The 14,343-nt window shown below is 29.4% G+C and overlaps 2 protein-coding genes across 2 annotated transcripts; one reads left to right on the forward strand and one right to left on the reverse strand.

Annotated features, from left to right (window-relative positions):
• Positions 1–5,488: 5,488 nt before the first annotated feature.
• Positions 5,489–7,142, reverse strand: LOC107937967 (class V chitinase CHIT5a). The gene is made up of 2 exons (XM_016870982.2): positions 5,909–7,142; positions 5,489–5,779 (listed from the first exon to the last, which is right to left on the reverse strand). The coding sequence occupies exons 1-2, from the start codon at positions 7,110–7,112 to the stop codon at positions 5,751–5,753; spliced, it is 1,233 nt and encodes a 410-aa protein (XP_016726471.1). The 5' UTR covers positions 7,113–7,142; the 3' UTR covers positions 5,489–5,750.
• Positions 7,143–8,365: 1,223 nt separating this feature from the next.
• LOC107937953 (60S ribosomal protein L39-3) lies at positions 8,366–9,156 on the forward strand. The gene is made up of 3 exons (XM_016870970.2): positions 8,366–8,521; positions 8,712–8,815; positions 8,941–9,156. The coding sequence occupies exons 1-3, from the start codon at positions 8,519–8,521 to the stop codon at positions 8,987–8,989; spliced, it is 156 nt and encodes a 51-aa protein (XP_016726459.1). The 5' UTR covers positions 8,366–8,518; the 3' UTR covers positions 8,990–9,156.
• Positions 9,157–14,343: the final 5,187 nt, after the last annotated feature.

Consider the following 14,343-nt stretch of genomic DNA (forward strand, 5'->3'; position numbering starts at 1 on the left):
ATAATTAGAATCGAAAACGAGGTATTGAGACCTCAGAGATTTTAAACATAGCCATAAATATTTTTATAAATATTTATAGAGTGTTAAAAAGTTAGTATTAAAGTTTCATCAAGAAATTTTAAAGTTCCGATAATTAATTGAACAAAAAGGACTAAATTGTAACAAATGCAAAATTATAGTAAATCATTAAATAGCTTAAATGATAAAAGGAAGAGGGCTTAAAAGGAAAATAGACCCAAGGTCTATTTGAGCTGGACGGCAAAGGCAGAAAATCAGGAGAATTAAGGGCAAAATTGGTATATTGCAAAATTTACTTAATAAAGTTAGGACCAAAGTGGAATTATCTAGATTTCTCTTCATTTTTTCTGCATTCTCATCAGCTAAAACACCATGGAAGGGTTTCTTCAAGCTGGTTCTTCATATTTTACTGCAAGTAAGTTCAATTCTTGATCATTTCTTGAAATTTTTGTATTTTTATGACTTTTACAACTAGGCCCACTTGTTGAATTCATTAGTTTTTGATTTTATGGAAGAAGTTGAAAGTTGATATGAATTTGTGCTGGAATTATATGATGATTTAGCATGAAATTAGAGCTTTAAATTGTTCATATGCTGATTTTATTGAAAGAATTGAATAGAAAGTGAATGTTTGGGACCTAATAGTAAAACAGTTTGAAGTTAGAGCTATATGTGGAAATTCTAAATTTCAATAGTTGTGAAATAACTTATAATGTCTAGTTAAAGTATTAATTGAGAGAATTAGATCAATTGAGGGGTTAATTGAGAAAGGACTGAATTGTATAAACTGTGAAATTTGGGGCAAAATAGAAATCAACATTTTGCACTAAAACAGTTTTGGACAGTAGCAGTAGTCTAACTTTGAAAAAATCACCAAAAATTGTAGAGATTTAATTAGAGGATGAATAAAATATGAAATTAAAGCTTATTGAGTCTAGTTTCTTATAAAAGAAACGGTGTAAGCAATGGAATTATAAATCATGAGATATAATGGATTTTGTGAGACAAGGTCAGAATGAATTCTGGTTCCCCTGTTCTGACTTTGGAAAATCATTAAAAATTGTACAAAAATGATTATGAGTTATAATTTATATGGTTAGAATCCTTAATGAGTCTATTTTCATAAGAAATAAACGGAAACATTATCCGAATTCTGTACAGTGAGACAATTAATTTTTAGTGAAGAGTGGTCGGAACTGTCAGACAGCAAAATAGGAGAAACTTTAAAGAATAAACTGTACTATTTTGCTAAACCAAAAATTCTGAAAATTTTATGGTAAGAAGATATATGAATCTAGTTTCGGGTAAAATTTACGGATATTAATTTGGAGCTCTGTAGCTCCAAATAAAAATAATTTAGTGACTCTGACTCGGATAAACAGTTTTGAATATACATGTGAGTGAATAGTGAAATTATAGTTAATGTTCTTTAAGTGTATTATACACATTAAGGATGTGGAATGGAGAGGAGGAGGAGGAAAATTGGGAAATGTATGAATGATTTGTGTATAATTGGTCATATGCTTGATTATAATTGATAAACGATAAAATAGAAATGATACTTATATTTGTGCATTATTGGATATGGTTTAAGCTCATGTGTAAAAATAAAGTTTCATAGTACGTGTGAATAGTAAATTTGGTATATGATTGGGCATGAAGTAATGTCATGAATGGTTTATGAATTAACATCTGTTGATAAATGTGGCACATTAATAAATGTTGTGCTCATCCATGCTTATAATGCTTATGTTATATGTGTATTTGGCTAACATATTTGGTATACATGCTTAGGCTTTGGCCACGTAGTGGCTGAATTATGTCACGTTAAATTTATAAGTTATGCATTGAAATGTGATTATTGAATAGAAATTGAAATGGTTTGAATTGAATTATTGAATTAAACTGGAATATTGAAATTGGTGATTGATATGGATTTTATTGGAATTGAAACTGAGAAAGTAGAAATTGATATGTGAGACTGATACTGAACTAAATTACAGAATACTGAATATTGTTATGTATACTGCATTGAACTGTGAAAATACTGAAATAATGAATTACTACAATACTGTGAAACTGATTGAAATAAGAAATTATAATTGATACTGAACTAAGATGGAAATTTATACTGGAAAGTGAAGGTTAAATACCCTATTAACTAGTTGGGCTAGTCGGATATAGTTGGCATGCCATAGGATATGGAAGAGTACGGGGTATTTGCCGGATTACTGATTAGGCACTTATGTGCCGACTACTATTACTGTTACTGATTCGACACTTTGTGTGTCGAATACTATTACTGTTACTGTTACCGACTCGGCACTTTGTGTGTCGAATACTGTTACTGTTACCGACTCGGCACTTTGTGTGTCGAATACTGTTACCGTTACTGTTACAGATTCAGCACTTTGTGTGTTGAATACTGTTACTGCTACCATTACTGATTACTGTATACTGGTGTGTTTGGTTGGAATCCGTGTATCCGTCGAGTCCGAGTCAAGTTAATAGGGGCAAATGAAATAAAGTTACTGATAAAACAAAATCTGAATGATAAGACATATGTGAAAAGTGAAATTTGAAATAAAGAAATAAGAATGATAGTTATATATAATTAGTTGATAATATTAAAAGATTGAATTGTTTATTAGTAGTGATAATTGTAATGAAAAGTATGTGTGTGATTTAATGTAGGTAATGATAAATTTTATGAAATAGATTTTGATAATATAAAATGATGTAAATATGAGAAGTGAAAATGAAATAATTTGAAATAGTGAAATAATATTTTAATTTAATTGAATACAAGTTATTGAAAAATATTTATGGATTTAGTGTATGAAGTGAGTATGTATCGGGTCTCATAGGCCATATTTATTAAGATTATAATATTTTGAGGATATATTATGAAAAGTTATAAAAGCTTGTTAATAATTTTGAAGTTTTTAATTTAGATGAAATTTTATAACTCGGTTAAATACATTTACAAGTGTATGTGTTCTGGTAATGCCTCGTACCCTATCCCGGTGTTGGATACGGGTAATGGGTGTTACATAGCCTGCTAGGCTTATAGCCTGATTCAGTTCACCGGCAGTTAACCTGCTAGGCTTATAGCCTAATTCAGTTCACCGGCACTTAGCCTGCTAGGTTTTAAAACCTGAAAATCTCAATTTCTCATATACAAAATAATTCCTCAAATATTTATTAACAACAAATACATATTCACTGTTGTCCATGCTCAAACATAAATGAGTTTGCAAATCATATTTTCAATCAAATTCAAGTACTAATAACTTATAATCATATAAATACATATTCGAACCTCATTTTTAAAAACATAAACTTTTATGTCTTTAATTCAATCTAAAAACTTGTACACAAATGTACATATAGATATATTCAAACTCCCGTATACATATTTAACATTTATACCTTTTAAATAAAAATTAAAAGCCCATACAAGTATGTTTATTTATATTCGAACCTATATGAATTTATATATATACACATTCTTGCCTTTACCTAAGTTCACAACTTATTCATGTATATATAAATATACTTAGCTAAATTTAATACAAATAATTTACATGTGCTTATGCATACACACCTATTCGAGCATAATATATATATATTTGTATCTAAGCTCAATATGAAAACATATTTATGTACATCCATACATATTCAAAACTATACATATATGCTTAACATTCATATCTTATAATATAATCAATACTTAATTATATATATAAATGTTCCATCTCACATATAATCACCTTATTTAAAAAAAATTACCTATACAATTACAATATACATATCACTAATCAAACCCAAAGTTTTTTTTTTTACATATATATATGTATATTCGAAAACCCATGTATACATGAGTATAATACGTACCTTTAATCAAAGCAAGAATTTATACATGTGTTTATTTTCTCATATTCGAATCTTATGTATATATATATATAACCTTCAAACAATCAATTAAATTCAGAACATATTCATATAGATACATATATAAATATTAATACATTATATATTTATATATATATATATATGCTTTTATAGCATTCCTACTTTAACTTAACTCAAAAATTTATATAAGCATATATATATATATTCGAACACTTTATACACATATATATATACCATTTATAATTCTAATTTATTCAATCAAATTACTTCAAATTAAAGCTCAACAACAACTACAATCGATATACATACATATATACTAATTTAATATCATTAAATAGCTAATAGACTTACCTCGGATATAGACGGAGACGTTCGACTATTCGACTATTTTTGTTTTCCCCCAATCCAATTCCGTTTTCTTTGTTTCTTGATCTAAACATATTCAAATTTAGCTTTTTTATCCATCAAATCATTCAATTAAATCCAAAAATATATAAATGGGCAAATTACCATTTTGCCCCTAACATTTTACTTTTTTTTTTAGTCCTTTTTGCACAAAACACAAAATACACAAAATTTAATCACACCATACTAGGGCCGAATGTTCCTAGTGTTCATGCAAGTCCACACATTTCATTTATTTCACATTTTAGTCCCTCAAAAATTTATTTTCACAATTTAGCCCTAATTACTCAATTTCACCAAAATTTCAAAGACAAAACATGTTAATCTTTCACATATCTTTCATTTTTCATCATCAACTATCACAAAGCTCAAGCATTCATCAATGGAACATTTCAAAATCATCAACAATTCACAAAATTAAGACATGGGTTTTGAAGTATTCAAAGCAACGATCTCAAAAACGTAAAAATTATCAAAAACCGAACAAAAACTAACCTTGAATTAAGCTTCAAAAGATGGCCGAACCTAGCTTAGGTTTCTTTCTTTCTCTTTTCTCTAGTTTCGGTCAAAATAAGATGAAAATGTGGCTTTTAATTTGTTTGTCTTTTAATATATATTAACTTTATAATATAATATATTGTTAACCTTTATACATAATATAAAAACTATAAATTATAAGCATAATGCCCTCCACTATCATGATTAATGGCCTAATTTCCTATTAAGGACTTCACATTATAAAGACATTAGCAAGTTAGTACTTTACACATTAATTAGTCAATTTCACATTTTACGCGATTAAGTCCTTTTATTAAATTAAGCACACAAACAATAAAATTAATTCACGAAACTTTCACACATGTAAATTAACACATAATAAACACAGAAAATAATATTAATTTTAATATTTTTTTATTTTTAGACTCAGATTCGTAGTCCTGAAACCACTATGTCCGATTAGGGTCGAAATTAGGCTGTGACAAAATTAATCATATAATATCTCATTTTGACCCTCCGATCCTTTATGAAACAAGAGCCATAAAAAATTATTAATGACTTTTTTTCTCAATAAAATTTTTTATTAATAAAACGTGGCATTTGTGAAAGAGAAACATAAGGACTAATTGATGAATATTATATGACACTGGTAACTCTAAACTTTTTTGCTTTCATTTATTTCGATCAAGAAATAATAGGAAATAATCCATTTCTCGATCTCTTTCATCATATACACTCGCATGTCCAGAACATGCAGAATCAAAGTTTATTTGCGACAAGTGAAAACAAGCATAAAAGAAAAAAGGAAACAGTTTTATAATTAAGGCTCCAGCTGCGTTCAGATGAATAAATCTCCATGAAAGCTCCAGAATAAATTGCGAATATTTGGTACGATTTCCAACTTCAGGTGGCTTCTAGTGGATTCGTTCCCATGTATTTGATGCTGTCAAACACATAAAATCATAGCAGACTTAGCCTAGCAGTAAATATATACAGATTAGTGAAGTTCTTGAAACTCCATTGAAAAAGGTTATAGTATTCAAATGGAAACAGCACTGAGATGAAAACCTACCAATTCCTGAAAGTGTCCAGTTCATGTCATATCCAAGGGCCCAAAAGAAGTAACCCCCAAGATTCTGAGTCTTAGCATACTCAACCTTCTTTTCCACAGATGTCGGTCCATCATAACCGATCCAATCGGTTCCCGAGTACGAATATTCCGATACAGTATCTCCGTCATACACTACATGGGCATAGTGTTCATCATTGTATTTTACAATATCACTGTACAACATTATGCCATTGTTTCCCGGCCCAACACCATTAGCTGGCGCTCCGATCCCATGGTTTTTGGGGTGTTTCAGTTCCCACGATTTTCCATAAAGTGGCATCCCCATAACCAGCTTCTTTGGAGGGACACCAGCTTCAATCCATGATGATATACCATAACTTGTGCTTATATTGCTAGTTTTGTCGTAGAGTAGAGCATGTTCACCAGTGACTGAAGTGTCCCAACTTCCATGGTAATCAAAGCACATAGGATTTACAAAATCAAGGTATTTTGCAATGGCATCAGTAGGGTATGTTCTAGGCAGATCTAAGAAAAAGCTTGAAGCGAAATAAACAGCAGCACTTAAAAGAAGAGGAGGCTTGCTAGAGGCCGAAGCCTCACTCTCAACAGCCTCACGCCATTCTTTGAAGAAAACCTCAAGGTTCGACATGTCAGTTGGGTTATTAGGAAACTCCCAATCAATGTCAAGTCCATCAAAGCGATATTTCCTTGCCGTAGCAATGGTGGATTTTATGAAAGCGGCACGATTATCAGGGTTACTGACCATGTTGGAAAAAATACCGGAACCGGAATTCGCTCCTCCAATCGCTAACAAGGCTTGTGCCAGTGGCTTTTTGGCATGAAGGGTGGCTGTAAAGTTTCCCATCCACTGATCATCAGGTTGGGTGATGGACAAACCGTAAGAAGAAGCATCAATGCCAACAAAAGCATAAAACACATGTGTGAAGTACAAGGTAGGGATTGAGGATGGTGGGAGACTATAAGCTAGCCATGAAGGCCAATAGCCACCCTTGATCACATCATCAGGATAAGGTGAAGGACTAGGAGCCGGTTTTGGTGACGGAGATGGTGCTACACAGTTAAGCGTAGGGGATCGTGTATCCCACGTTGGCTGGTAATTACGAGCAGTGGAGAAGGAGACACTTGCAACGAGAATTATTACAATAATGGCCAAGAACAATGATGATATTCTTTGCTTGGCCATTTTCTGATGATTAGAAGATAGTACCTTAAATGATTCTTTTAATTACTTTGTAGAATCAATAGAGAGTAAATGCTGTATATATAGAGAAACATATAGGAAAGTGGAATAATAACTAAGCTATGGTATTATCGATTCAATGGCGTTTTCTCTTTGGATGTGTGATAAATGTATGTTGTTTCCTAAGTTTGTTATCGGCCAGCTTTCTTGTTCATTTTCACAAAGGAGCCATGAAAGTTGAACCTGCTTTTTATACGTATATGAATTAGAATTGGAAATATAAATCTTTTGAATTTCACTTTTTATACGTATATGAATCAATCGAAATAAAATTCGAGTTGAAATGATATTTTATTTAGCATCTCAATAGAGGGAAGAAGATTTTCATTTTTTCCTTGTCATTTCTTTGGATGAATCAATAAATTCATTCATATAATACATATGGACTTGAAGATAGACAGGAGCAGACAGCTCAGTAGTCATATAAAAAGAAACAAAAAGTGACCCTTCCAATGTTCTTAACGTTACTTCATGTAATGACATAACAAAACTCCAAATTATGTGGCAACTCCATTTTAATTCAATCAAAGTCTCAAATAATATTTTTTTTACATTATCTCGTATTCTAATTAATTTTGTAGCTATCAATATTAAAAGTTTACGGTTATAAATAGATGTGTTCATCACAAGAGTCAGGTTAAAACATGATATTAATACTTTATGTTTATCTAAGCTCGTCTTAACCCAATATATGGGCATAAATTTTTGCTCATGCATGTCTATATTTGTAAATGATTAACCCTAAACTCATTTTAGGCTTACTCATATTATTTTTATTTTTTAAAAAAATATTTATATATTTTAAATTTAATATTAATAATTATATCTTTCTCATTTATTAAAATTATATATATCTTAAAATTTTTTAAATATATATTACTATCATTTTAATTTTTATGTGTTATAAATTATATAATATATTATACTATAAGCATAAAAAACAAGTCCGATTAGTCGGGCATGGGCCTCAAAAGTTTGAGCCCAAGCTCAAGTCATATTTTAAAATGGCTTATTTTTTTTATTCAAGTCCGTTTTTTGAGCATAATATTTTTACTTAAACTTTTTAAATTTAGAATGAACATTCGAACTTAAGTGAATAACTTAACCCATGAATAGGACTCATTATAGAGCATATAACTTTCAGATCAAGAAATCCTATTGGAAAGGCCCAAATAATGAATATAAGAAACCCAGCTATGTTTGGGCCGAAAACCATCAACAATCCATGAAAGGCTCAATAACAATAAGGTAAACCCTAAAATACCAGTTGCAGCACTAATTTATTACGTGAACCGCTTTCATTCTCCTTTGCGCCGCATTCCCTCCAAAGCTCCAATTCACCGCCAACCATGGTAATCTCCTCTTCTCTTTCCCATCTTCCTTGAATCTATTCATTCATTTCAATCTTTAATTGCTCTGTTTATTTTTTGTTTTTTTTTCTTTGTGCAAAAATGGTTGGTTTTCTCACATTATCTGTAAACAAAGTTGAGTTTTGAAAGTAACCTATCTGATCTTTTGAATTTGTTTATTTTGACATGGCAGCCTTCACACAAGACATTCATGATCAAGAAGAAGTTGGCCAAGAAGATGAGGCAGAATAGGCCTATCCCTTACTGGATCCGTATGCGCACTGATAACACCATCAGGTCAATACATTTTTCTTCATTTTTCGCTCAAATTTGCTTAGAAGTTATTGTTTTGGTTTCATTCTTAAGATATTTTCAGTTTATTGATGGGTTCCTTTGAATTTTTTTTGGTTTTTGGATTGCAGGTACAATGCGAAGCGTAGGCATTGGCGCCGCACCAAGCTAGGGTTCTAAGCACCATGAGCTTATTTGGGTTCAAGCTTTTCTTTTTTCCCAAGTTTATTTGCAGACATTTTGATGTGGGGTTTAATATAGGAAACTACCAAGGATGAAGGATTCTTAAATTAAAGATTTTGATGAGATTTTTGGCAATATTTCAAGTATTTTATCTTCCGCTTTTAGTTCCTTATTCTCATTATCTTCGTTTGGTTGCTTGGTATTGAATTGTACTTTTTGATGATCTTTATGTGCTTGGGAAGGACCTTGTTGAGTTTATCTGAATCTTAATCATGTTGTTCTGTATCAATGAACTTGAAATTGTTAGGTAATAGCAGTGTGTCGAGGTTTCATCTAAGTGTACTTGCACCTTGCACCCTAGCACTAGACAATAAAAATGCCTTAGCCCCTTTTGGTTGAGGCCTGTTTAATCAGGCACACACGTCCGGCGTGCTTTTTTGTGAGGGAATAGGCATAATAAAAACCCACCTGATTGAATGTCTCTTTAATTTGTTTTATTTTTTCACGTTTTTCATTAGATATACCTTTATTGGTAAGAAATGGATATTATTGACCTCTATACTTTTCAATATTTCAGTATTCAACTATCGACATTGACAGTAAGAAAATCATGGGTATTGACTAATAAAAAATACATGCAGATAAACTATACCACATTTTGGAGTTTATTATGTCTTAAGCGTTGTATGTATATATATACATGTGTATACACACATACAAGAACTCACATGTATATGTTGTGCTTTACATTATAAAGGCTATTGTTTTCTTTTGCACCTTGCGCTTGTGCTAATATAAGGGTTGTAGCGCCTAGAATGCACCTTGTGCCCTGGACAACACTGGGTAATAATAGTGATAACTGATTCTGTTTAACCTTGCTTTTCTGAGTGACATGCCTTGCTGTATTAAAAGAGTTATTGGAGTCTATACTTTCACATATTATGGGTAACGTAGGAGACATCTCTATTATTCCCCCGGCAATCTTTCGAATTACCACTGTTTAGCTTTCAATTCGCCTTTGACCATCAAATGAAATGTGAATAACCCGTCCTTCTGGTTCTGTCGGTGCTTGAAACAATTTTGTCTTCTCCATATTACTGTATCTCTAGAGTCAATAATTTTATGTGAGGAACTACTGAACTCAATCACTTGCTACTGTAACTCTTCAGTTTTCTGTTGAGGTCTTATCCTGTAGAGGTACTCGAATTGGATTAGTGATCGATTTTTAGGTTTCGTCGTAAACCTAATTGGTTCGTTCCAATTACCTAAAATCAATAGGGAGAGTGGGAATTTGGTTTAAAATAGGAGAACTTTGAATATTCGATTAATGGTTTGTAGACTGTCATTTTTATTTAAGATATCGTGAAGTTTGCTTGAAAGTGCAAATGCTTTTTGTAGTCCTACACAAAGGAGAGGATGTAGTAGTTTGAAATGAAAAGTACTTTGATCAGTAAGGTTGTTACTTAGAGTAAACTAGAATGTTGGATACGGACATGTGTTTGACATGGTTATGTTTTTGTATTTGAAGGGTCTATGGATTGTCGTATCTCCTTAATCATCTATGGATATGTCGGATATGGGTCTCGAAAAGAGTCGGAGTAGCATAGTAGTTAAATAGTTTCTATGGTTGGAGAATGAGTAGTATAGTAGTTAAATAGTTTGTATGGTTGGAGAATGAGTAGCATAGTGGTTAAATAGTTTGTATGGTTGGAGATGAGGCAGATATCTCGTAGGACCCAAGTTGTGCAAATGAGTGAGCTTTGGGAGGGTTGATAGTCCATAGATCATGGGTATGATGTAATTGTTACATACATGATGGCTATGATGTCTGTTTTAAGATGAGATGGTAGAAAATGTTTATAATGTTTTAAAGGAACTTATGAATTTGATAGGTTGGGATAAAATGAGTTGGTTTAGTTAATACTTGTTGGATTTGAAATGCCAATCAACCTTTCGGCAAAGGTTGAAGTTGTAGTCAAAACTCATCACTAGTAAATAAATTGAATTTGAGTTTAATTAAAATTAAGTAATTGTGTCGAAACTATTTTTTATTTTGAAAAAAAAAACAAAAATTAGTTGTCGAAAAAAAACAAAAATTGGGAGTCGCCACTAATCTTTTATTGAGGTGTGATTGGATCACCTAAACAATAACTTTGGTCTACGAGTTTTAGAAAAATAGATTCGGGAGTCGGTTACGTACGAGGAAAGATTAGTACTTTCGTAACGCTCAAAATTAGTACCTAGTTAATTAATTAGTGTCTGAATGTCGAAAATTTAAAAATATGATCCTTAATAAAAATTAAAAAACGTTTCTTATTAAGACTCTTATCATTTCAAAGAAAGAAAATGTCACACCCAATACGTTAGGGCACGACATTCTATTTCCTCAAAAATGATTTAGTCCAAAATATTCTTATAATAAAAATTTAAAAGAATATTCATTTATTTAAGATTTAAGAAATCGTGGCCCAATATGTTAGGGCACAATTTCTCAAAATCCTAAACTCGGAATATTTCCTTTGTTATTATTTTTTTGATACAACATATTAAATTTCCGACAACAAACTTTAAATTTTATTTTTTGATTAATGAGCAACTCTCGATCGTTAAATTTAACGAAGAAAATCAAAACTCAATACGTTAGGGCTCAATTTCCTTGAAAATTTTTGAATAAAATGATTTTGATGCTTGAATGATATCGAACATAGCCTTTTAAGCAAATAGAATGCGATAAATGATAATATACAACATGGAGCGATAATTCGTAAATAAAACATACACTAATGAATGATAAATAATAAATGAATTCGAAAGAAAATACATAAACCTATTTAAGAGAGAATTTAAAGGTAATAGATAAAATAATATGAAATCAATAATATATAGAATAAAAATAATTTATTACAAATTATATATGTATATATAAAATAGTATTGTATAAAAACATTTTCATATAAATCTTTAAGACATATAAATATCTAAAGTGAATTTTGAAAATATATTACAAAATAAGGATATCAAAGAATATATACAAATCATGTTGAATTTACCTAAAATATAAAAAAGTGTGATAAATGAAATAATAGCAATATATATTGAATTTCAAAATAATGATACATTATAATTTTTTAAAAAGGGTAATATTTACATATAATTCAATAAACTTATAGCCATAATACATATAAAACGTAAAATAAAATGGAAAATACTAAGCTTAATCATTAAAATAGTATTAGATTTAAAATTAAATATATTTAAAAAAAACAGTGTAAGAAATCAAGCACATTGAATTAACAAGGATTTAAATTGAATTCCAAACAAAATTAAAGAGAAAAAAAATGAATGGTCCAATTAAAAGGCGCGAATAACTCATAGGGCTCGAATGGGAAAATATCTCCATCATTTGAAATGCGTCACTTTATTAGGGCTAAAGAAATAAATAAAATTCGCAATGGTTTTTAAATCATAAATAAGTAAAAAATAAAAATAAAATAAAATAACAATAAGCCACCTTTAAAAAACTATCAATCGTTCTCCCCTTTTTTTATTGATTTTTTTCCTCCTTCTACAATGAAGGGAGAGGTCTCTATTTATAATTGAGCCTCCCAAAATCCAACGGTACAGATCAATTACATCAACGGCTAAGATTAAAGGGTATCTACAAATTAAATCTCTAAGATTACAAAATCATATCTTCCAAGATTGCATATCATATCCAAGATTGCATATATCATATCTAAGATTGCATATCCTTGAAGATTATGTTTCTATAAGCTTGTAGATGGACCTTCAACCTTTTTAAGTAATAGGCCATTCTGATCGGGCCAAATGATATAATTTTGTACTGGACTTAGACTTTATTTTATTATTGTGAGCCCGGACTAAAATTAGGTATTACAAATTGAATTGTAATAATTAATCTCAATTGAATTTTTTATTAGGCTTAATTTATGATTTAGCCCTTAATGTATACTTATTTTCTCATTTTGACATTTAAATTTGTTTTTTCAATCTAGTACTAAAAAGTATCAATTTTTTTTTTATTTTTGATCCATTTTTTAATCACTGTTAAAAAAAATTTATTAGGCCACTTTGGTCTATAGAAAAGTGTCATATGATTTGTTTTTATCAATGAAAAATGTCATGACAATTAAATTTGTTTAAATAAAAATATTAAATTTAAATTAAAAATAGAAAATCATAATAATAAATAGTTAAATATTAAAAAATACTATTAACTTTGATCGACCATTGACCGTCATTGGACAATGATTGATGTTGATCAACCGTTGGTCGATGTTGATCTACCACATGACGCTATTACAATTTGTCACATGTCTTTTTTATTTTATTATATGTATAATATTAATTAAAAATATAAAAAATTAAAAATAATATATAAAATTTTAAAAAATGTACATAAATTTCAAGTAATGCAAAAAAACTTGAAATTCAAATGCTTTTTTAGAATTTTATAAAAGAATTAATTTTTAATATCTTTACATTTTTTTATAATATTTACAATTTCTTTTTACATTTTTTAATAATATTATTAATTTCAACTAATTTATTGTAAATTTTATTTTTATAAATTATATTTTTTTCTAGATTTTATATGTTTTTTATGAATTTGTTATATATTTATTTTCATTTTTCATATTTTTAATGTGTTTATACATTTAATAAAAAAATATTTATATTTACATAAAAGTTATCACATGGAGGTTTGTTATTGGCTATCTGTTCAAGATAGGCTTAAAAATATAATGAAGGCATACTTTAGTTACCAAATTGGGAATTGACTTATACTTTAGATATCAAATTAAAACAAAAAAAAATTAAATATCAAAACAAAAAATAAGTATACTTTAAAAGCTAAATCATCAATTAAGCTTTTTTTGTTAATAGATTAATAATTATATAAAAAAATTAATTTATAAAACACAAAAATAATAACACATGGTCACATAGTATATCTACCATTTTTAGTTGGTAAATATTCTTTATTTTACCGTTGTCTTTCCGCTTTCATTGCATTTTATTCCAATATTAATTGAATTGAGAAATGATTGTATGAAACAATATTTTCATTCTACATTTTAACATTTTCACCCTGAAAAAAAATTAAATCCAAATGAAAATACTAAAATATAAGATGAAATCGTTAATGTGGCATTAAACTATTAAAAATAAATAATAGCACTATTTCATTCAATCCTTTCTCGGATTGATAGATTCGTATAAACTGGTGGAGAGAGATGAATGGTCACTTTGATAGGTTTAATTTCTAAATTAAACAAAAAAAGAAAAAGAGTAAACTGTAATTTGGAAAACAATTTCAATCAAACGAA

Source organism: Gossypium hirsutum, chromosome D13 (assembly GCF_007990345.1).
Source record: "Gossypium hirsutum isolate 1008001.06 chromosome D13, Gossypium_hirsutum_v2.1, whole genome shotgun sequence".
NCBI lineage: Eukaryota > Viridiplantae > Streptophyta > Magnoliopsida > Malvales > Malvaceae > Gossypium > Gossypium hirsutum.

What these genes read in the sequence shown, in the direction of transcription:
- LOC107937967 (XM_016870982.2), bottom strand. Translation starts at nt 7,112, where the DNA reads ATGGCCAAGCAAAGAATATCATCATTGTTCTTGGCCATTATTGTAATA. An exon ending in CTGGACACTTTCAGGAATTG is followed by an intron (nt 5,780 to 5,908) that starts GTAGGTTTTCAT and finishes TGTGTTTGACAG; the next exon opens with CATCAAATACATGGGAACGA.
- LOC107937953 (XM_016870970.2), top strand. An exon ending in CGCACTGATAACACCATCAG is followed by an intron (nt 8,816 to 8,940) that starts GTCAATACATTT and finishes TTTGGATTGCAG; the next exon opens with GTACAATGCGAAGCGTAGGC.